Raw genomic sequence first — 16,536 nt, forward strand, 5'->3', positions numbered from 1 at the left:
TATTGCTGTAGAATTTATTAAAAAAGGGGGTGACTGTATTGTTGACTGGTTGGTAAGGTTATTTAATGTATGTATGACTCATGGTGAGGTGCCTGAGGATTGGCAGAATGCCTGCATAGTGCCAGTGTACAAAGGCAAAGGGGACAAAGGTGAGTGCTCAAATTACAGAGATATAAGTTTGTTGAGTGTTCCTTGGAAATTATATGGGAGGGTATTGACTGAGAGGGTGAAGGGATGTACAGAGCATCAGACTGGGGAAGAGCAGTGTGGTTTCAGAAGTGGTAGAGGATGTGTGGATCAGGTGTTTGCTTTGAAGAATGTATGTGAGAAATACTTAGAAAAGCAAATGGATTTGTATGTAGCATTTATGGATCTGGAGAAGGCATATGATAGAGTTGATAGAGATGCTCTGTGGAAGGTATTAAGAATGTATGGTGTGGGAGGCAAGTTGCTAGAAGCAGTGAAAAGTTTTTATCGAGGATATAAGGCATGTGTACGTGTAGGAAGAGAGGAAAGTGATTGGTTCTCAGTGAATGTAGGTTTGTGGCAGGGGTGTGTGATGTCTCCATGGTTGTTTAATTTGTTTATGGATGGGGTTGTTAGGGAGGTGAATGCAAGAGTTTTGGAAAGACGGGGAAGTATGAAGTCTGTTGTGGATGAGAGAGCTTGGGAAGTGAGTCAGTTGTTGTTTGCTGATGATACAGCGCTGGTGGCTGATTCACGTGAGAAACTGCAGAAGCTGGTGACTGAGTTTGGTAAAGTGTGTGAAAGTAGTAAGTTGAGAGTAAATGTGAGTAAGAGCAAGGTTATTAGGTACAGTAGGGTTGAGGGTCAAGTCAATTGGGAGGTAAGTTTGAATGGAGAAAAACTGGAGGAAGTAAAGTGTTTTAGATATCTGGGAGTGGATCTGGCAGTGAATGGAACCATGGAAGCGGAAGTGAATCATAGGGTGGGGGAGGGGGCAAAAATTCTGGGAGCATTGAAGAGTGTGTGGAAGTTGAGAACATTATCTCGGAAAGCAAAAATGGGTATGTTTGAAGGAATGGTGGTTCCAACAATGTTGTATGGTTGCGAGGCGTGGGCTATGGATAGAGTTGTGCGCAGGAGGATGGATGTGCTGGAAATGAGATGTTTGAGGACAATATGTGGTGTGAGGTGGTTTGATCGAGTAAGTAATGTAAGGGTAAGAGAGATGTGTGTTAATAAAAAGAGTGTGGTTGAGAGAGCAGAAGAGAGTGTTTTGAAATGGTTTGTTCACATGGAGAGAATGAGTGAGGAAAGATTGACCAAGAGGATATATGTGTCGGAGGTGGAGGGAACGAGGAAAGTGGGAGACCAAATTTGAGGTGGAAAGATGGAGTGCAAAAGATTTTGAGTGATCGGGGCCTGAACATGCAGAAGGGTGAAAGGCGTGCAAGGAATAGAGTGAATTGGGTCGATGTGTTATACTGGGGCCGACTTGCTGTCATGGATTGAACTGGGGCATGTGAAGCGTCTGGGGTAAACCATGGAAAGTTGTGTGGGGCCTGGATGTGGAAAGGGAGCTGTGGTTTCGGTTCATTATTACATGACAGCTAGAGACTGAGTGTGAACGAATGTGGCCTTTGTTGTCTTTTCCTAGCACTACCTTGCACACGTGAGGGGGTAGGGGGTTGTTATTACATGTGTGGCAAGGTGGCGATGGAAATGGATGAAGGCAGACAGTTTGAATTATGTATATGTGTATATATGTATATGTCTGTGTGTGTATATATATGTATACATTGAGATGTATAGGTATGTATATTTGCATGTGTGGACGTGTATGTATATGCATGTGTATGTGGGTGGGTTGGGCCATTCTTTCGTCTGTTTCCTTGCGCTACCTCGCTAACGCGGGAGACAGAGGCAAAGCAATTTTTTTTTTTTTTTTTTTTTTTTTTTTTTTTTTTTTCTGTCTCCCGCGTTTGCGAGGTAGCGCAAGGAAACAGACGAAAGAAATGGCCCAACCCACCCCCATACACATGTATATACATACGTCCACACACGCAAATATACATACCTACACAGCTTTCCATGGTTTACCCTAGATGCTTCACATGCCTCGATTCAATCCACTGACAGCACGTCAACCCCGGTATACCACGTCGCTCCAATTCACTCTATTCCTTGCCCTCCTTTCACCCTCCTGCATGTTCAGGCCCTGATCACACAAAATCTTTTTCACTCCATCTTTCCACCTCCAATTTGGTCTCCCTCTTCTCCTCGTTCCCTCCACCTCCGACACATATATCCTCTTGGTCAATCTTTCCTCACTCATTCTCTCCATGTGCCCAAACCATTTCAAAACACCCTCTTCTGCTCTCTCAACCACGCTCTTTTTATTTCCACACATCTCTCTTACCCTTACGTTACTTACTCGATCAAACCACCTCACACCACACATTGTCCTCAAACATTAAAAAATTAAAAATGATAAAAAATGAATAAAAATATATTCATACTTGCTGCCTTCATCCATTCCCGTCACCACCCCACCACACATGAAACAGCATCCCCTCCCAATTAAATTATCCCAGTTAACTTGTCCCTCAACCCTACTGAACCTTGCTTTTGTTTGTATTTACCCTCATCTTTACCCACAAACTGTTTCCAAACTTAGTCACCAACTTGCAATTTCTCACTCTAATCAGCCACTAGAGTTGTATCATCAGCGAACAACAACTGAATCGCTTCCCTGGCCCTCTCATTCCCAGCAGACTGCAATACTCTTGCACTTACCTCCCTAACCACCCCTGCCATAAACAAATTATAAAACCATTAATTGGGATGAAAGTTTGAATGGAGAAAAATTGGAGGAAGTGAAGTGTTTTAGATATCTGGGAGTCGACTTAGCAGCGAATGGAATCATGGAAGTGGAAGTAAGTCGCAGGGTGGGGAGGGGGCAAAGATTCTGGGAGCGATGAAGAATGTGTGGAAGGAAAGAATGTTATCTCGGAGAGCAAAAATGAGTATGTTTGAAGGAATTGTAGTTCCAACAGTGTTATATGTTTGCGAAGCACGGGCTATAGATAGGGTTGTGTGGAGGAGTGTGGATGTGTTGGAAATGAGGACAATATTTGGTGTGAAGCTGTTTAATCAAGTAAGTAATGAAAGGGTAAGAGAGATGTGTGGAAATTAAAAAAAATGAAAGAGCAGAAGAGGGTGTGTTGAAATTGGAATGGTTTGGACATATGGAGAGAATGAGTGAGGAAAGATTGACAAAGAGGATATATGTGTCAGAGTTGGAGGGAACAAGGAGAAGCCAGAAACCCAATTGGAGATGGAAGGCTAGAGTGAGAAAAAGATTTTGAGCGCCCAGGGCCTGAACATACAGGAGGGTGAGAGGCGTGCAAGGAATAGAGTGAATTGGAACGATGTGGAATACCAGGGTTGAGGTGCTGTCAATGGATTGAACCAGGGCATGCGAAGCGTCTGGTGTAAACCATGGAAAGTTTTGTGGGGCCTGGATGTGAAAAGGGAGCTGTAGTTTCGGTGCATTACACATGACAGCCAGAGATGGAGTGTGAATGAATGTGGCCTTTGTTTTGTTGTCTTTTCCTAGCACTACCTTGCATGCGCATAGGGGGGAGGGGGGGTGCCATTTCTTGTGAAGCATGGTGGCGACAGGAGTGGATGAAGGCAACAAGTATGGATATGTACATATGTCTGTGTATGTATATGTTGAAATGTATAGATATTTATATGTGTGTGTGTGATTGTTTATGTATATACATGTGTATGTGGGTGGGTTTGGCCTTTATTTCGTCTGTTTCCTTGTGCTACCTTGCTAACGCGGGAGGCAGCGACTAAGTATAATGTGATATATGATGTATGTATATATATATACATGTATACATACCTGGCCATCATTAGTACCAGGAACAGATGGAGAAAGGCAGCATATCTTCACATCCATTCTCAAGTTATGTGCATTGCGGAAAAACTGCAGGATTCAATCCACGACCAGGCCCCACAGACCCTTCCATGGTTTTCCCCTGGCCACATCTCATGCCCAGGCTCAGATCATTGACACCATGTCAACTCTTGTATACCACATAGTTCCAATATACTGTATCCCATGCATGTCATTGATCCTACTGTTTATTTAGACCCCAACCACTGAAAATGTTTTCATTCCAGCCTTCCATCTCCAGTTTGTTCTCCTCCTTTTCCTCTCCACTTTTGTCAATCTCTCTTCACTCATTCTCTCCTTATTTTCAAACTATTTCAGCTCACTCTTTTCAGCTTTCACAATTACCCTCTTCTTATTACTACGCCTCTCTCACCCCGTTTTATTACTTAGTCAGACCACCTCACACCACATAATGTCTTCGAAAATTTAATTTTCAACACATTTACCCTCAAAACATTTTCATCTACAGCCCATGTTTCACACCCATACAGCATTGCTTCTAGAATACCCATTTTTGCCCTCCCAGATAACATTACCTCTCTTTCCACACATTTCTCAGTGCTCCAAGAACCTAACCCCCTCTCCCACCCTATAACTTGCTTCTGCTTCCATGATTCCATTTGCTACCATGTCCACTTCAAGGTATATGAAACACTTCACATGTCCCAAATTTTCTCCAGTCAAACTCACTCCCCAAACTAACCTGTTTAGGCCTAGATATCTTGTTTTTATTCACATTTAACTTACAACTTCCTCTTTTCACACACTCCCCCAAACTTGTTCACCAACTTTTGCAGTTTCTCACTTGATCTGCTACCAGTGCAATGTTATCAGCAAACAACAATGACTCGCTCTGAGGCCTTCCCGCCCTCTACAGACTGCATACTCACTTCTTTCTCCAAGACCCTTGCATATATCCTCACCATCCTATCCAAAAGCAAATTAGACAGCAGTGGTGGCATCACACACACCATAGCTGCAGACTAACCTTCACTTGGAACTACTCACTCTTCTCTCTTTCTACTTGTACATACTCCTTAACCTCTTCATGAAAACATTGCTTTTTGCAGCTTTCTTCCCATGCCATACGTTCGTAAGGCTTTCCACAAGGCATTTCAATCAACCATATATGCTTTCTCAAGATCCATTAGTGCCACATAAAGATCATTCTGTTTCTTTTAAGTATTTCTCACGCATCTTCTTCAAAGCACTCCTGAAACCACATTGTTCATCCCCAATTTGATGCTCTGTGCACTGTCTCAGTCAACACTCCCATACAATGTAACAGGTACTCTTGGCAAACTTATATCTGTAGTTTGAACACTTGCCTTTTTCTTCCCTTGCCTTTATTCGGCCATGCTAAATATGCATTTTGCTAATCTTAATGCACTTCACCATGATCCATACATGCATTGAAAATGCTCACTAACCAATCAACAGCACAATCACCCTCCTTTCTTTACAAATTCATCCACAGTACCATTCACTTTAGTCACCTTGCCACATTTCATGGGTACACAAGATTTTTTTGCACCAATCCCTTCTTCACTAAACCAACTATGAGGCTCATATGGGAAGATGAACAGGTAGGATGAATGCAAACCAACTGCCACGACCAGAATTTGAACCAATATGGGCTCAACTCTGGATGGCCACAGATGTTTCTCAGTGTCCCATCCAACAGGTTTTCCAGTCCGACTCCTGTCACAATCCCTGGTTGGACTGTCTTAGAAAGATGTTAAAAGTAGAACAACCAGATGCCTTATCAAGAAACTTGTTTACAAGACGTCAAATGTTGGAAAGAGTCAGAGGGTTAATTGAACTGAACAAGCCATGCATGTGCTATTTCAAATGCTGACAAAATGCAAAAGGGTAAATTAGCTATATGGAAGCAGAGTCCAAAAGATGTTTCCACAAATTTAGAATTCCTTTCCCTGCTGCATAAATAGGCAAAATAGGCAGCTACATAGAGAGACTGACAGACAATTATTATCAACCAAACATTATCAAAATAGGAGTGTGTGCCTAATAATATATTTTCATCAAATTTGCACCCATAAAGTCTTAACATTTTTATACATATCCAATGTGCTAATGTGAGATAAGGACTTCCTCTCTTACATAATTACTTTTTTCATTTTAAATGTACTCACAAAGTTGGTTCATAAAGTGAGACCAAGGTCCCTTTGAAACAACTGATGTAAAACTGTCAGAGTTTAGGTAGGAACTTATTCATCTGTTTACTAGTGTACATTAAAAGAATGTTTATTGTTTTGAACAAATTAAAAAGAAATTGATTTCTTTATTTGTTTATTATACTTTGTTGCTGTCTCCTGCGTTAGCGAGGTAGTGCAAGGAAACAGACGAAAGAATGGCCCAACCCACCCATATACACATGTATGTACATACACGTCCACGCACGCACATATACATACCTATACATCTCAACGTTATTATTACTATTATTTTGCTTTGTCGCTGTCTCCCGCATTAGCGAGGTAGTGCAAGGAAACAGATGAAAGAATGGCCCAACCCACCGACATACACATGTATATACATATATGTCCACACACGCAAATATACATACCCATACATCTCAACGTATACATATACACACACACACACACATACATATATACACATTTACATAATTGATGCAGTCTGCCCTTATTCATTCATGTCACTACCTCGCTACACATGAAATGACAACCCCCTCCCCCCGCATGTGTGCGAGGTAAAATTGGAAAAGCACTTGGAAAAGACAACAAAGGCCACATTCATTCACACTCAGTCTCTAGCTGTCATGTATAATGCACCGAAACCACAGCTCCCTTTCCACATCCAGGCCCCACAAAACTTTCCATGGTTTACCCCAGACGCTTCACATGTCCTGGTTCAGTCCATTGACAGCATGTCGACCCCGGTATACCACATTGTTCCAGTTCACTCTATTCCATACTTGCCTTTCACCCTCCTGCATGTTTAGGCCCCGATCACTCAAAATCTTTTTAACTCCATCTTTCCACCTCCACTTTGGTCTCCCACTTCTACTCGCTCCCCCCACCACTGACACATATATCCTCTTTGTCAATCTTTCCTCACTCATTCTCTCCATTTGACCAAACCATTTCAAAAACACCCTCTTCTGCTCTCTCAACCAAACTCGTTTTATTACCACACATCTCTTTTACCCTTTCATTGCTTACTAGATCAAACCACCTTATACCACATATTGTCCTCAAACGTCTCATTTCCAGCACATCCACCCTCCTCCGCACAACTCTATCTATGGCCCAAGCCTTGCAACCATATAACATTGTTGGAACCTCTATTCCTTCAAACATACCCAATTTTGCTTTCCAAGATAATGTTCCCGCCTTCCACACATTTTTCAATGCTCCCAGAACTTTTGCCCCCTCCCCCACCCTATGACTCACTTCCGCTTCCATGGTTCCATCCACTGCCAAATCCACTCCCAGATACCTAAAACACTTCACTTCCTCCAGTTTTTCTCCATTCAAACTTACCTCCCAATTGACTTGTCCCTCAACCCTACTGTACCTAATAACCTTGCTCTATTCACATTACTCTCTGGTTTCTTCTTTCACACACTTTGCCAAGCTCAGTCACCAGCTTCTGCAGTTTCTCACCCGAATCAGCCACCAGCGCTGTATCATCAGCGAACAACAACTGACTCACTTCCCAAACTCTCTCATCCTTAACAGACTGCATACTTGCCCCTCTTTCCAAAACTCTTGCATTCACCTCCCTAACAGCCCCATCCATAAACAAATTAAATAACCATGGAGACATGACGCACCCGTGCCGCAAACCTACATTCACTGAGAACCAATCACTTTCCTCTCTTCCTACTCGTACACATGCCTTAGATCATTGATAAAAACTTTTCACTGATATTTAGCCCAATTGTTTAAGACGAGATAGAATAATCATACATGATGGAGGAATAGATGAAAGTAATAAGTACACAATTGTTGATAAGTCATGAAATTTAATCAGAAGGCAGTAAATGATGGGCATTAATTATCACATTAGATGGAACTGGAGGATTCATGTGATGCTACAAAATAATTTGATTTTATATGCATGTGTCTGATTAATGCCTAATGACTTGAAAAAACAGTTAGAGCATAATTTGTGTTGATCGTAATAAGAAAGGAAAATTTTAAGTAATGAACTTCTAACATTATATGGGAAAGGAAATTTTGTATATAATGAAATTAAACAATCAAGCATTACCCTTTAACACAGGCTATAGGGACTGTTGTTTTCTGTGACCATCTACCACACCTTCTAATATTGCAGCTGAGTAGCCTTCAGGTTCGACTACATTACAAATCTACAAGATCAGTTAATCATCAGTGTGATGGCAGTCTTGATTTAGTAAAATGATTGTAAATACTATTCTAGATGAATTCTTTATTCTTGTAAATTAAAAGTTTTGTTGAATCATGAATTGTTACTGTGATTTCATTCTCCCATGACAACTTAGCAACATGAAACATTCCTAGGATTGTAACTGCCTTCTGAAGGTATAAGATTGCCATTCTTGTGGAAGTAAAGTTGACTTACAAGTTACAATTACAGTTACTCCCCATTTCATACAATACCTTTTTCATTTTTGATTTATATTATTATTATACTACAGCTGCTTAAGATCCAAAACAGCACAGTAACAATGAAAATAGTAATTTAAGCATGACAGTGTCTCCTTGGCTTTGTGTTGGGAGGCACTTAAACTTTTAAAGCCAATTACTTTTGTGTAACATTTGGTCCTTCAGTTTAAGTGCTACAGCAATACTTAGACATACTTGAGTGCTACAGTAATACTTAGTCATTTAGGTAAAAACTTTTAAACTTATCTAAAGATTTAACAATTGTGAATGAAAGGAATTTAAAAGTACTTTTAAGGCCAGTCATTCATGCACATGAATTAAAATTCCAGATATATAAGTGTTACTGTTCCTTTCCTGGTTTGGAAGATATATTATTATTGAATAAGATTTTGTCTGTCATGAAGATTTTTTTCAGTTTTTATGCTGTTTGTGTAGATATGGTTTTTCTTTACTGAAAAATGCTATTATTTATATTTCTGCGTTTACAACACAAATACACCATGGATGTATTGTCTAAGCATTTTTTTATTCCTCAAGGTATGAATTTATTGTCTAAGTAGTTTTTGTTTTTGCTCATCTTTCATGTAGCAAAGCATGTGTAAGACTGATGTTCAACAAAAGCTAGCTTGCTAGAAAGACCGTAAATGTTGGTATAGTAAATAGAAAAAGAGGCAGGTGTATTAGAGGGGAAAGGTTATGGAGGGGGCCTTCCGTTTCAATGGCAGTAGAGACAGGCAGCAACCTGCAGATTCGCTGGGGACTGGAGACCATTGTTTGGTTGGACTCTACCATTATTATATTTAAAAAAAAAAAAAAAAGATTGTGCGGACAAGAGATGACAAGGCAATGAGAGTGAAGAAAATAAGTGAGATTTGAGTAGGTGTATGGTGCTTATAGGGAGATGATGGCAGGAATAACTTGGTAGTTTCATTTTGGTTATGCAGAGTAAAACTAGCAGTCCTAACTTGGAGGGTGTAATATGGTTCCAGAAACCACTTAAACTGTGGGTGGCTGCTGTTAATGGCCCACTGCCTAACGCAGACATTCGCAAAACTTGAAATGTTCTTGTTATGATTGCTAAAGAGCCCTTATGATTGATTTAATTAAAAGTCGAATGGCCTGTGGCTTAAATGTCACCATATTTGAAATAAAACTGAGCAGATGTGAGAGAGAGAGAGAGAGAGAGAGAGAGAGAGAGAGAGAGAGAGAGAGAGAGAGAGAGAGTAACAGACTTTGTCACCATTTATTCCCAGTGTGTAGACAGAGATGTTTAGAGTCACCATTTAGTCTGTTCTGTCGTTATAATGATTGCTTGAATTTCTTAAAGCATCTAAGTCTGTGCAGGCTCTTTTGCATAAGGATAGCAGTAAATATTAGTAAGTTCTTTTATCCCCTATCCGTTCCCTTTCTCTTTTTCTTTCTCTCCCAAGATATTCCAAAATTCAGTTTTTAACTGTGAATTCAAGTTATTAGTTACGAAAATGATTTAGATTGAAAATTGATAGAAAATGTACCTTTATGAACTTTAGTTTGAAATATGCAATAAAAAAAAAAAGAAAATGACATCTTGTTAAAGAAATGCATGTCCTATTATGTATTTCATTACTTTTGATAGCGTATCATTTATTACTTCAGTTATTCTGTGATGCTGTCATCACCATTGATTTGCATGCCTACTTGTCTTTTCAACTGTCATGTAAACTAGTTCATTACTGTATCAATGAAACTAGACATACTGCTACATACTTTGATTTTCATTTGTCGTATAACCAGCTACAGTAAATGGTTTTTCATATGCAATAAGAGGTAAGTTAACTTCACTTTGATCCACCCCAGGTGGACTATGCGATTCAGAGCTTGTATTACCTTCATTGTATATTTAGTCATTACTGTCAAATTCATCACTACTTAGCATATTAGAGTGAAAAAATAGTGGAAAGAAAGCAAAAGTGAGCCAGACAGTTTCACCTCTGAGAGACGCCTCACTTTGCTGTTGTCTGTAGATGCAGATAAGAGCATGTGATGCTGTCAGTCAAGAGAAACGGCACCAACTATACCCTCCTTTACTGGGAATGATGGAAAACATAACTGGAATAGGGAAATGTTGACATAGGATAATTATATACTCAAAAGCTCAGCCTAAGTTTATTTAGGATAGTAAGGGAGAGTGTTAAGACACTTTCCATACTCTTATGGTCATTTTGATATGAATTCCTCATATTTCTGTTGTTAGAGGATACATAGGGACTGAACCTTTTAAAGTGCATTTTATTTGTGCTTATACCAGCCAGCTTGAAAAGTGAGAAACATCACACATATGGATACAGCTTGATTCTTTTGTTTTATATTTCAGCATATGAAATTATTTTGTAAGTTTTTCTCACTTAGTCTGATTGATTTCTGTGCTTTTCCTCCCAGCCCATGAGAGTGGCTATTGCAGTTTCTCTTCCATGCTTCCCTATCTGTGCATAACTCTAGATGCTTGTGTTTGCTATATCTTTTTCAACTTTATCCTGCATCACTTATGATCTACATCCTGTCTTCTCACAGTCCTATGTAGAGGTCTTGACATATCCTCTCCTGTGGTCTAAACATTCTTACACTCAGTCTTTGAATTTTACATCCATTTACCAGACCCTTAGTGTATTTCATTCTGCACTCTACAATACTTAATTCACATCCCCTTTAGTGATAATACATTTTGTTGATTTACAGATCGCTGCTAAGATCCAACCGTCTGGTCAAAAGCGCCCCCTTGAAGAGGCAGAAGGTGGCATGGATCGCTTATCAGGTAAGTTGACTTTGTAGAATTTACACACAGTAGCATTAAAATTTAGTTTATTGTACCCGCTTCATTACCAGTACATTTTGATTTTCACCTTATAATTTGGCTCTCTGTTATAAACTACTTATTCTTAATATTTTATTATCTGCTCAAAAAGTGTTCTCCTACCTCTAGCTAGAAATTTGGGAATTTTAGTATTAATGGAAAGTGTTCTGAAAATAACATAGGTCATGGTATAGAGAATATAAATCTAATATAGGGGTAAGTTTAGGATCATGCATTACTGCTTGTAGAGGATAAGTATTACATGATGATCCAGCACAATCTGTCACACAGCCACACTGACCCTGCTAGATATGCACTTGCCACAAAATAAACATTACTTTTTAAGCTATTCTTTATGACTTTTTTGTAATAAGATTCACACAAAATATTCATGGAAATGAATATAGTACCATTGAGAAATGTTGTGGGAATTGTAGATGGCATCATCTGCAAAGGGTCACAAGGGTGCATGTTTAGGCCTTCTAGCCAGCCTGTTAGACAAACATTCCTTATCAGTCTTCTCTGTTTGTATAGCTTCCCAGCTTCATGCATACATTTAAGTAAGAGAGAAGAATTAAAATAGGATCATAAATAGATAATATTTACTACTACAGCAGTAGGGCAAAATTGCTGAATTAGGTGCTGAGAGATCTTTCATAGCCCATATTAATATGGTAAAGAAGCCAAATTACCAGGAGCACTATCCATACGTGGAAAATCTTAGGTGTGTGTCTCGGCTTACATTCAGAAATAACATCTTAATGACACAACAGGCATAGCAGACTTTGTAGAATATGACTTATGAAATCTAAAGGTGTGATATGCACAAAAGAATAGCTTTTAAATGCCTGGGGATCTAAAACTCTTCAACTCATTTCCTGCTACCATCAGAAACAGCGAAGGATACACAGTAGATTGCACTGGATAAGTACTTTGAGTGTACCAGATGAAGCAGGCTTTTGGGCCTACTTAGGCTTAAGGCCTGTGGCTTCCAACAGCTTGGTCAACCAGCAACCCAATCCAGCTGCCTGAGCCCAACCTGGGCTATGGGTTGGAAGACACTGGGTGACTTCAGTCAATATTCACACCACCCTTGGTAAATAGTGAATAGAAATCTGTTGCTGTTAAAAAAAAAAGAAAGTCCTTATTTTATAATCTTTGCTTATATTCTTTTCATCCTCCCTATGATCCAATTTCTTCTAACCTGCTACTGACACGGAAATAAGTGGCTACAGCACTTTATGCAAACACAGATGCATAATATGCCGCTGACAAAACATGTTACTAATTTGTTTCACACTTTCAGTAAGCTTCATAATTGGTTCATCGAAAGATACCATAAAATACTGTAATCTAGGTCAGCACTTTGATCATGGGTTCCTACATTTTTGAAAATATCACTATTGCTTTTGTGAAAATTAAAAGGCTGAGGGTAAAACTGTCCTACCTTCCAGTCCCAGGCTGTGACTCATAGTTGCTTGCAGCACAAAATCTGATGATATGAGGTATTAAACCATCTTCATCTGGAGGAGACTGTTTCATTAGAATAGTCATACAGATCTTCTGGCTCATCATTAGAATGATTGTTTTCATTTTCATCATGTGGTGGATTGTGCATGAAAAGTAGCAGGGTCTTCACGATTTCTTCTTTAAGTCACAGGCAGAGGCATGTAACAATGCAGTGACGGAAGATGAGAAGAGGACAGGTTAACTAGCATGGGTTGAGAATGAGGCAGGTAGGAAAAAAGGCAGAATAGGACAGCTTGAGGTCAATACCCTGGTAGAAGTAGGGAACAAGGCAAAAGGGGGTCAGGACAGGATCGGTCAGCTAGGTCACCAGCCAAGTACAGGGAGGCATGGTTCCCTTTCTCACTGATGCTGTAACACACGCACACACACACACACACACACACAGGAATACACATACCAATAATGATGGTTGTGTAAACTGTGTCCAGAAGATATATTTCTGAGATGCTCATGAAATGCAAAGGAAAATTAGCTTAATGTACACAAATGCTTAGAGCATTACCTCAAAATAAAACAAGCTGACATGATGTAATATCACAGAGAAATCGAAGATTATTACAGTGTCTGACACATTAGTAAACTATGGAAATGAACATTTACATGCTGAATTGATTATATTGGGATGTAAAATGTTCACAGAAGATTCTCTTTTGGGCACAGTTTATGCAACCATCATTATTGGTATATGTATTCCAAAGTAAGTGTGTGTGTGTGTGTTACAAGGTTTTGAAAACTGCCTAAGTGAAGATGAAATAGACTGTGTTTTAGTGTCATACACAGACCTGCTAATCTAAAGGAAGATATTAAAATGCTGTATGATGAAACAGTGAACAAGTAGGTGAAATTGGGTTATTTTAACAATCAAAGTATAAACTGGAATATGTAGAAGTTGGTGACATTGTGTGAAAGAAGAAAGCTGAGAGTAACTGTGAATAAGAGCACGGTTATTAGGTTCAGTTGGGTGGAGGGACAAGTCAATTGGGAGGTAAGTTTGAATGGAGAAAAACTGGAGGAAGTGGAGTGTTTTGGATATCTGTGAGTGGATTTGGCAGCGGAGGAAACCATGGAAGTGGAAGTGAGTCACAGGGTGGGGGAGGGTGCGGAGGTTCTGGGAACATTGAAGAATGTGTGGAAGGCGAGAAATTTATCTTGGAAAGCAAAAGTGGGTATGTTTGAAGTAAAAGTGGTTCCAACAATGTTATATGGTTGTGAGGCATGGGCCGTAGATAGGGTGGATGCATTGGAGATAAGATGCTTGAGGACAATATGTGATGTGAGATGGTTTGATTGAGTAAGTGATAAAACGGTAAGAGAGATGTGTGGTAATAAAAAGAATGTGGTTGAGAGAGCAGAAGAGGGTGTATTGAAATGGTTTGGTCACATGGAGAGAATGAGTGAAGAAAGATTGACAAAGAGGATGTATGTGTCAGAGGAGGTGGGAATGAGGAGAAATGGGAGACCAAATTGGAGGTGGGAGGATGGAGTGGAAAAGATTTTGAGTGATCGGGGCCTGAACATAGAGGAGGATGAAAGGCGTGCAAGGAATAGAGTGAATTGGAATTCTGTGGTATACTGGGGTGGATGTGCTGTCACTGATTGAACCAGGGCATGTGAAGCATCTGGGGTACACCATGGAAAGTTGTGTGAGGCCTGGATGCGGAAAAGGAGCTGTGGTTTTGGTGCATTACACATGACAGCTAGAGACTGAGTGTGAATGAAAGTGGCCTTTGTTTTCTTTTCCTAGTGCTATCTCATGTTCACGCAGGGGGAGGGAGGGTGCCATTTCATGTTTGGCAATGTGGTGGTAGGAACGTATATGTATGTATACATTGAAATGTATAAGTATGTATATGTGCGTGTGTGGGCGTTTATATATATATATATATATTATATATATATATATATATATATATATATATATATATATATATATATATATATATATATTTTTTTTTTTTTTTTCAAACTATTCGCCATTTCCCGCGTTAGCGAGGTAGTGTGAAGAACAGAGGACTGGGCCTTTTTTGGAATATCCTCACCTGGCCCCCTCTGTTCCTTCTTTTGGGGAAAAAAAAAAAAAGAGAGGGGAGGATTTCCAGCCCCCCGCTCCCTCCCTTTTTAGTCGCCTTCTACGACGCGCAGGGAATACGTGGGAAGTATTCTTAATCCCCTGTCCCCAGGGATAATATATATATATATGTATATATATATATATATATATATATATATATATATATATATATATATATATATATATATATATATATATTTTTATTTTATTATACTTTGTCGCTGTCTCCTGCGTTTGCGAGGTAGCGCAAGGAAACAGACGAAAGAAATGGCCCAACCCACCCCCATACACATGTATATACATACGTCCACACACGCAAATATACATACCTACACAGCTTTCCATGGTTTACCCCAGACGCTTCACATGCCTTGATTCAATCCACTGACAGCACGTCAACCCCGGTATACCACATCGCTCCAATTCACTCTATTCCTTGCCCTCCTTTCACCCTCCTGCATGTTCAGGCCCCGATCACACAAAATCTTTTTCACTCCATCTTTCCACCTCCAATTTGGTCTCCCTCTTCTCCTCGTTCCCTCCACCTCTGACACATATATCCTCTTGGTCAATCTTTCCTCACTCATTCTCTCCATGTGACCAAACCATTTCAAAACACCCTCTTCTGCTCTCTCAACCACGCTCTTTTTATTTCCACACATCTCTCTTACCCTTACGTTACTTACTCGATCAAACCACCTCACACCACACATTGTCCTCAAACATCTCATTTCCAGCACATCCATCCTCCTGCGCACCACTCTATCCATAGCCCACGCCTCGCAACCATACAACATTGTTGGAACCACTATTCCTTCAAACATACCCATTTTTGCTTTCCGAGATAATGTTCTCGACTTCCATACATTCTTCAAGGCTCCCAGGATTTTCGCCCCCTCCTCCACCCTATGATTCACTTCCGCTTCCATGGTTCCATCCGCTGCCAGATCCACTCCCAGATATCTAAAACACTTTACTTCCTCCAGTTTTTCTCCATTCAAACTCACCTCCCAATTGACTTGACCCTCAACCCTACTGTACCTAATAACCTTGCTCTTATTCACATTTACTCTTAACCTTCTTCTTTCACACACTTTACCAAACTCAGTCACCAGCTTCTGCAGTTTCTCACATGAATCAGCCACCAGCGCTGTATCATCAGCGAACAACAACTGACTCACTTCCCAAGCTCTCTCATCCCCAACAGACTTCATACTTGCCCGTCTTTCCAAAACTCTTGCATTCACCTCCCTAACAACCCCATCCATAAACAAATTAAACAACCATGGAGACATCACACACCCCTGCCGCAAACCTACATTCACTGAGAACCAATCACTTTCCTCTCTTCCTACACGTACACATTCCTTACATCCTCGATAAAAACTTTTCACTGCTTCTAACAACTTGCCTCCCACACCATATATTCTTAATACCTTCCACAGAGCATCTCTATTAACTCTATCATATGCCTTCTCCAGATCCATAAATGCTACATACAAATCCATTTGCTTTTCTAAGTATTTCTCACATA

At 40.0% G+C, this 16,536-nt stretch overlaps 1 protein-coding gene across 16 annotated transcripts in view; it reads left to right on the forward strand.

The window, feature by feature from the left end:
- Psi (P-element somatic inhibitor) overlaps positions 1 to 16,536 on the forward strand; it is a 487,743-nt gene that overhangs the window by 156,494 nt on the left and 314,713 nt on the right. For all 16 annotated transcript variants that reach the window (XM_071678312.1, XM_071678322.1, XM_071678305.1 and 13 more), the window contains one exon: positions 11,287 to 11,362. In XM_071678312.1, coding sequence (XP_071534413.1) covers positions 11,287 to 11,362 — 76 coding nt within the window. The remainder of the gene's footprint in view (positions 1 to 11,286; positions 11,363 to 16,536) is intronic.

Source organism: Panulirus ornatus, chromosome 2 (genome assembly GCF_036320965.1).
Source record: "Panulirus ornatus isolate Po-2019 chromosome 2, ASM3632096v1, whole genome shotgun sequence".
Taxonomy (NCBI): Eukaryota; Metazoa; Arthropoda; class Malacostraca; order Decapoda; family Palinuridae; genus Panulirus; species Panulirus ornatus.